This window comes from Impatiens glandulifera, chromosome 7 (assembly GCF_907164915.1).
Source record: "Impatiens glandulifera chromosome 7, dImpGla2.1, whole genome shotgun sequence".
Classification (NCBI taxonomy): Eukaryota; Viridiplantae; Streptophyta; class Magnoliopsida; order Ericales; family Balsaminaceae; genus Impatiens; species Impatiens glandulifera.
The window spans coordinates 27,788,581-27,797,328 of record NC_061868.1 but is presented as its reverse complement, the minus strand read 5'-3'; the positions used below and the strand labels follow the sequence as shown (position 1 = coordinate 27,797,328).

At 29.2% G+C, this 8,748-nt stretch overlaps 1 protein-coding gene across 1 annotated transcript; it reads left to right on the top strand.

Annotated features, from left to right (window-relative positions):
- The first annotated feature begins 327 nt into the window (after nucleotides 1–327).
- LOC124945575 (ubiquitin carboxyl-terminal hydrolase 24-like) lies at nucleotides 328–5,629 on the top strand. The gene is made up of 7 exons (XM_047486031.1): nucleotides 328–615; nucleotides 950–1,609; nucleotides 1,887–2,068; nucleotides 2,855–3,102; nucleotides 3,909–4,054; nucleotides 4,772–4,948; nucleotides 5,203–5,629. The coding sequence occupies exons 1-7, from the start codon at nucleotides 601–603 to the stop codon at nucleotides 5,392–5,394; spliced, it is 1,620 nt and encodes a 539-aa protein (XP_047341987.1). The 5' UTR covers nucleotides 328–600; the 3' UTR covers nucleotides 5,395–5,629.
- The last annotated feature ends 3,119 nt before the right edge of the window (nucleotides 5,630–8,748 follow it).

Sequence of the window (8,748 nt, the reverse complement as noted above, 5' to 3'; positions counted from 1 at the left end):
TATTATATATATAATATATAATAAAATAGTAGATTATTATACGAGAAATGATTAGGTGAGGGAATTTGGTGAGGGATTTTGGTGAGGGAATGACGTGGCATAATTTTATTCGCTGAAAAAATCAAATAATTTCTTTCTTTTCTTTATTTCCTCCTACTTTTACATTTTCCAACCAAATGAAGGTGATGCCACGTCATTCCCTCACCAAATTCCCTCATTAAATTCCCTCACTCTATCACTCCTCTTATTATACATAGATGAATTTAATAATTTGATTAAATATCGGGATACATATAACAATAACACAGCAATGAGTATCACTTTTGAAAACCTAAACCTAGCATGATAAGAAGTCTCTCTCTATATATATCAATTTCCGATTCCTTTCAAGTTTTTCTATCCAAATTAAGGGTTTCGCCGTCGAGCACTTTCTCAATTTAAGTCTTCTTTCCTTTTCATGTCTTCAAACGCCGTCTCTCTCTCCTCTATTTTCTACCGGTGCAGACGGCCTCGTACCCTACTTTCTAGTAAACTCCAACAGCAAAAGTCCTCTCAGTGTACACGATTCTTGTGTTCCCATAGCCAAATTCCTCGTTCAATATGAGTAATTCTAAGGTCAGCTTCGGTTTCTTATTCCTCTCTTATAAATTTCATATGGGTATCAATCTATCAAGTTTATTCTCGTTTCTGATTAATGAATGTACTATTATTACTAATAGGTTGGTATCAAAGTGATGTTTATGTGCGTTACAAACATCTAGTTAATGATATCGCTCTTATAACTGTTATTCGTCATGTAAACCTGCAAAGTTTGGTGCTTTTTGTTATTTGCTAGTTCCCAGGATGGCATTGCTTCATCATCCTCATATAGACATTATTACCCATTCGTTCAGATTTTGTTTTTGTGCAATTTTTAGTTGATAAGTCGGTACATATCACACTTTTGCAGGTATTTTTATTTGGAACTTTTACTGAGGACGAAACGAAATCCTGGGTAAATCAGTCATCTGGAATTACTGCAAAGCAGGAAGGGAAGAAAACTTTGTCAGTTCCTGCTTTAAATTCACCAACTGTACCAAACCATGTTGTTGCAAAACAACCAGGAGTCATTGATTCACAGAGTTCCACAATTGCTTTTGAGTCCTCGAAGAACAGTAAGGCTGAGCATCTGAAAGAAGTAAAAGATCTCCCTGAAAGACCATTCAAAATCCCAGCTGGCAATGGGATTCTTCATAGCTCATCTCATTCGATTTCCACTTGTAATGGTAGAAAGGAGCCCACAATCTTGGAAGGGATTGATATGGATTCTCTTCATATAACTGATATTAACCAAGGTTCCCTGAAAATCCCAATTTGCTCTGAAGAGCATACCATGAATGGTGACGTTGTGCAAGAATCAAATGGAAGATTTAATGGACCATCAATTACTCTCAAAACCGGGGTTTTATTGGCATCTGATGGGCTTAATACAGCTGTCAGGGACATACGTCCTAGAGGTTTAATCAACTCAGGAAACCTGTGTTTTTTCAATGCAACTCTTCAAGCTTTGCTGTCTTGTTCTCCTTTTGTTCAGCTCTTACAAGGACTGAGAAACCATAACATTTCCAAGGTACATCCATTTTGCAACAATTTTGATAAATCATCATAATTGTTATTGGCTCACTCTTATACATCTACTAACGTATAAAATTTTAGCACAAATAGTACGGAATTTTTTCTCAATTGCCAAACAATTATATTACTTATCAACTCACACATGTTATCATTCTATTGACAATTCATTGACCAGTCACTTAGACTATTGAATCCATTTTGATTGCTTCTTGTTGATTACTTGATTGACACTTTTCTTGAATTAAACAGTTAAGTGAATAATATTGTTCTAGGTAAACTATCCAACAATAGCTGCATTTGCTGAGTTTATTGCGGAGTTCGACTTCCCTTGTGGCGTTAAAGCAAACCAGAAGAATACTCTTGAGACTGGTAGGCCTTTCAGCCCTACCACATTTGAAGGTGTGCTGAAAAAGTTTACACCAGATGTTCCTAATAGCATATCTGGTCGACCAAGGTTGGTGTTTTATTCCTCCAACCCCCTCTCTTTTGTGGGTTCATTAACAAATTAAGTAGTATTGTCAGTTAATCTTCCTTGACCACTAAGCATTTCGTAGTGACTTAACAAACTGGACTCTGATAATTCTGAGGTTTTATCTCCTTTATGTGAAAAACATTATTCGCCCTTTAAAGTAGTGATGTTTATTTAAGCTTGCTGTTGATCTTCTCTTTTTGAAGTGCTTTCATTGTTAAAAGATCAGCCTGCCTAGCCTGATTATGGGCATTGGACATGGAAATGCAAGGATTTATAAGAATAGACAAGTGATATATCGAAGGACAGAATAATATTTTATTATCTACTTTGTTCATTATATGTGAAGAAAAAAGATATGTGAAAATAGTTGCTTGATTGGTTGCAAGTTAGGGTATCCATGAAAGGACTAGATAGAGGAAAGCACCGGACTTCCAAGGAAGTTTTCTATTGTTTGAGCATGTCTGGATATTTCTATCAAAGAGCTATGTTTATGTGCTAATAAAATAGTATGTAGAGCATTATGAGAATAATACACGCATGTTGAAGAAATTCCTTGTGTATATAAAGTGTCAGACAAGGGTAGATTTTCTTTTGAGTTGTCTATGTTTCCCAGATATTACCATGTTTTGGTATTTGAGTTAACATTGGAATACACATGATACAGATGTCCTGCATTTGATTTTTCTTATTGTTTCAATTTTAAGATCAAAACTTTGAATTTTAGATGTTAGTTTTACTACTGAGTCTACAACTGCTTATTATTTTCAGACAAGAAGATGCACAGGAGCTCCTCAGTTTCATAATGCACCAAATGCACGAGGAATTGCTTAAGTTTGAAGGACAAAGGTTAAACTTGAATGGAGCAAAATCCTCTCTTGTTTCTTATGCAGAGGATGATGAATGGGAAACGGTTGGACCTAAGAACAAATCTGCAGTTACGAGAACACAAGATTTAGATCCCTCAGAGCTAAGTGCGATTTTTGGGGGACAGCTACGAAGTGTTGTGGAGGCAAAAGGTATGTCTTTTATTTTATCACTTGAGAAATTTTTAGGTGAAGTTGAAATTTGAACATAAATAATCAAGAGAACACATTCAATTTTATATTAAATATGAATTAGTTAAGATGTTTTCTATGCTAGTTTTTGACATTATATGTTGTTCAGGCTTGATTTTGAAGCAATCTTTTCTCTGTATCATTATCCCTCATTTCCAATACTTAATGCAGTTGCTATCTTCAAGCCAGTAATTTTAATTCTGATTTAAAGAGCTTTATTCTGTCCTAACATATGTTTCATTTGGTTTTAGACTGGGTTTTCTTCAATTTTTACCTTTTCAACATCTCAAGTTTTTCTTAAAAAAACTGATGAAAACCTCCCTATCGGATATTTTTGTAATCCTTCAACTGGAGGAACGACAATTGGCTACACTGCCAAGAGTGGGGAATTGATATAGGCATGAATACAAATATTTATTATCACAGTAGGCGTTAAATGTTATAGTTATTAAATCATTTTCATTGGTGTTCAAAATTATTTTGAGTTTAGTTGATTTGAGTTTTGTTTAGGGAAAGGCCTGTCTTGCTACCCGCCAAAACTTTTATTGGTCTCTGAAATCTTTTAATAAAATGGCACTGTCGATTTCTCAAAAAAAAACTGATTTGAGTTTGCTTTGTGGTCTGTAAAATTGTTTCTTAGTGCATGCATGCATGCCGTGGGTTTAAGTAAAAATAGACCATTAAACTGATGATTATGTTTCCCTTGATTACTTATGGCTAGTGATATTCAAGAACTTATTTAAAATGTAAAACAACATATGTTGCAGGAAATAAAGCTTCAGCAACCATCCAACCTTTCCTCTTGTTACATCTTGATATCTCGCATGCAGCCGTTCATACTATTGAGGACGCACTTCGTTTGTTTTCTGCTCCTGAGATGCTTGATGAGTACAGGACCTCAATTACTGGAAAGGTAGTAATACATTGTATTTCATTTGATCAGATATTTCTCTCCATAGTTCATGTTTGGTTAATTTTCTTATTTGTGCTTATTGTATCATGTTTAGTGTTGGGACACTTTAATAGCATCTTAGTTTTGTTCCAATCATCTTTTACAGATAGTGGCTATTTTGTATCAAATACCCTAAGGCTTGTTTGATGTGGGTTATTTAGATTAAATTCTAATCATCCATCATCCCATCACCAATCAATTGTTCCATCAAATCATTCATCAACTAAAATACCTTCCATTCTTTATTATTTATTAACATTTTCCTAAAAATGCCCTAAAAGGGTATTGGTAATTTGATCCAGTAATCCACTTTTTCAAAAATAAGATTAATTTCCTAAAATTCCCTAGTTTTCTTGTAAACTTGTATAAGGCCAGTATTTTTTTATTTCTCTGCTAATTTATAATGCATCTTCTTGTGCTTGAAAATTGGGATGTTCTTATTCTTCCCCAACTCATATGGCCTTGATCTGTTTGGAGTTAAGTGATAATATTGTAGCTATATAACTATTTTCATAGAATTTCTGAATAACAACTCTTAACTTCATTTTGAATCTTGTTTTTCCTACTGATGCTGTCAATCTTTGTTAATATTAGGATTAATGTTATCTGAACAAGTAGAAGACAGTTGAGATGTGTATTTGGTCATTTTGATTATATGGATTCATTCTATTTGTTCAGGATGGAGTAGTTACTGCCAGAAAGTCCTTAAGCATACAGACGCTGCCGAAGATAATGATATTGCATTTGATGCGCTTCAGTTTTGGACATAATGGAGCTACAAAGCTAAATAAACCCGTTCGATTCCCCATTCAAATGGAGTTGGGCCGCAAGTTACTTGTTTCTCCGTCAACCCAGGTATGATTTTCTTTTACTGAATAATACTATTATTTTTATTTTTAAAACAAATACTGTTGTTTAAATTTCTATTTCAATATTTACTTTTGTAGACACCTCTATTCCTGTCCTTAAATTAAATTTGAAATGCATAATATATTATTATGATTGAATGAATGAATAGTTGTAAATATACATGTTATAATGTTTTTTAAGAAGAAAATGAAAATACCAACATATTTTGGATTCTGTTTTTAATGTGGGATATTAAACAGGGTCGGAGATATGAACTTGTTTCAACAATAAGTCACCACGGAAGAGAATCCTCGAAGGGGCATTACACAACGGATGCTCGTTACCCAGATGGGGTGTGGTTACGGTTTGATGATGCTTCTGTTATTACAGTTGACTTGAAAAAGGTCCTTCATGGCCAAGCTTATATCCTTTTCTACAGACAAGTGTTGTAAAGGCCGACGTAATTCTGTTTTATCGGAAATGTTAGAAAAACTGCATATGTAATATTGGGAGTAATTGTTTATATACGATGGAATTTTTGTCACATTCTCTAAATGTGTATAAATATTCTATGCTCATGTTGAGATAGAGAGGTGAGTAATTTTAGAGCAAAGATGATTGTTTTTTTCTTGTATGGGAATTGGGATAGAATCTTCAGTAATTTGATATTTTTATTCTGTTTCTTGTTTTCAGTTTCATTTTTACTCTTCAGACTTTTACCTGAGCATTTATGATGTTGGTCTAGTGAGATTAAACACATATCTTCTATATTAAACATTCTTTTATTTCCTAAAAAAAGGGAAAAATTGTATTGATCCTTTTTGTTATATAAAGTAAAAAAAAAACATTTTTTCTTTTTATTGTTGAAATATTAAAGTATGAAAAGTATAGTTCAAGAAGTGCATTACCTGCAAATTGACATATATGTTTGAACTCTGCTTACATCATGATGTTATCAATGTAATTCTAGATAGGCTTTCCTGTGTTTGCTTGATAATTATATTATATAATAAGTTGTAACAAATTATAATATAATATATTTTTGTATTTAAACTCAATTTTATATCTTCCTTATTTACATCTACATCACATAGATTTAAACTAAAATTTATCTCATTTATTATAATTTTAACGTTTAAATTTATAATTTCAATGTTTTTCTAATTTCATCAATTTTTTTAAATATTTTTTTTTTCATTCTTTCTCCTTTTTTTCACTTTATTATTATTTTTTTTCCTATTTACATAATTCTATTTGATTATAATAATAAAATTTAAATTTAAATATCTTTTCAACAAACAAAAAGACTTTCTAATTACAAAAATTTAAATATATATCTCTTTCACTTTATTTATATTTGTTATATAAAATAATATTACATTATATTATTTTTCTAAATAAATAATTATAAAATTATTTTATTTAAATACGAATATTAACCAAACAAATAAAATAAATATATATGAATTGAGCTTAGAGAATTCACTTATCATCAATAATAAAATAAATTTATAATATTATATATTTTCTTAATTTTATAATAGTTAAAAACAATAAATTAAATTTTAAAACATTTATAAAAAAATAAATTAAATAATAGATAAAAAAAAATAGACAATAAAAAATAATATAAAAATTTATAGAAACTAATATATTTATATAAATTATTTTTTAATTTAATTAATTTATTAATATTTAAAATTAAATTAATAAAATATTTAAATTATTTTAAATAAAAAACATTAAATTTATAATTATATAATTAAATAGTGAGTAAAATGAAAAATGTTATACATAACACCTGATTTCACAACTTAATTGAAAAAAAAAAATCTCTTATTTCAAGATATTTTTTCTTTCTTTTATATTTTTAAGTTTTACCATCACTCCAATTATAAAAGTGTTATATCTATAAGTGCTCTCATAAAATATTATATATATATATATATAACCTCTTTATATATATATTATTTATTATTAAATATTATTCAATTATAAAAAATAAATAAGTTAGAATTGATAAATTAAAAATAAGTTGAATAAATTTACTTAAATTATATATAAAATAAGAGTATATAGCCGGGTCAAGGGGGGCCTCCCAAATTTATAGTACTATTTTACAGTATAATATCATATTTTTTTATTTTTGTATAATACGTTAATTTTTCTCTTCATATTATTTATAATATATAATAATATATTACTTATTTTTCTTTTCATAGCATTTTTTTATCCTATAATATTGTGTTCATTTTTTATCTATTCCTTTGTATCATTAACCTAATTAGCATGTATCCCATGCATTTACACGAGTAAAATATAAAAAATTGTGAAAAAAATATTATGGTAAAATTTTTATGGGCGGGTCAACCCACAATCCGACTCAAGTATCCATTTACTCTCACATATATCCAAATTAATCACAGCTCTCGACCCGACAATCCGGACACTTTAAAAATTAAGCATCATTATATATATATAGATTAGTTAGTTAAAAAGTTAAACTTATATTTTTAAAATGTTACGCGTTTATCAAATTTTGGGTTTAATTTAAAATATAAAGTGTTATTAGCCTAATTGTTTAAAAGGTTGTACTTGTTTTGTTAGGTTGCAAGTTTGAACCATACCTATAGCATTTTTTATTTTATTTTTAACCGTTTTAAGTTTATGGACGGGTCAACCCACAATCCGACCCAAGTATCCATTTACTCTCACATATATCCAAATTAACCACAGCTCTCGACCCGGCAATCCAGACACTTTAAAAATTAAGCATCATTATATATATATAGATTAGTTAGTTAAAAAGTTGAACTTATATTGTTAAAATGTCACGCGTTTATCAAATTTTGGGTTTAACTTAAAATATAAAGTGTTATTAGTTTAGTTGGTTAAAAGGTCTTGTTTTGTTAGGTTGCAAGTTCGAACCATACCTATAGCATTTTTACTTTTATTTTTAACCGTTTTAAGTTTATGGGCGGGTCAACCCACAATCCGACCCAAATATCCATTACTCTCACATATATCCAAATTAACCACAGCTCTCGACCCGGCAATCCGAACACTTTAAAAATTAAGCATCATTATATATATAGATTATATATATTATTAACCTAATTATATATATTGTAGTCATTTTAGTGGTCATTTCTATCGCTAATAGTTTAATATTTTTATCATAATTCCAACCATATTATAAAAATTAAAAATCATCTTCAAGTTTTCAAAAATATTGAATTTGAACTATACAAAGAACTCTTTAAAATTTTATTCTATGGAAAAATTAAAAAATATTAATAAAGAACAATTTTTAAAGAATTCTACTAAATTAGAAAATTTTCTTGAAACACCACTCGCAAATGGACATTAATTGTGATGAATTATTTAAAAAGGTTAGTAATTTGAAGATAATGTTTTGACAACTAGAATTTTTTCTAAGATGAAATTAATAAAAAGTTATTTATAAAGTACAATGTCACACGAAAAATTAAATGGATTAGCAATAATATCAATTGACAGAGAGTGTGACTTGAAAATTTTGCCTACAAAATACAAATCCTAATTATTTACTACTTATTATATTAATAATTTTAATTATATTTTGAAATGTTTTTTATACTAGTTAATATTATTATATATTTAATTTGAATATTTAATATGTTTTTGATAAAAATATATAATTATTATATTTATTTTAATTTGTGAGGCTAGACAAATTTGCATTTGCATTGGTCTCCGAAACTGTGGAGTCCGGTCATGTACACTTAACCTACTTGAGAATAAGCGTGAACAATAAACTAAATATA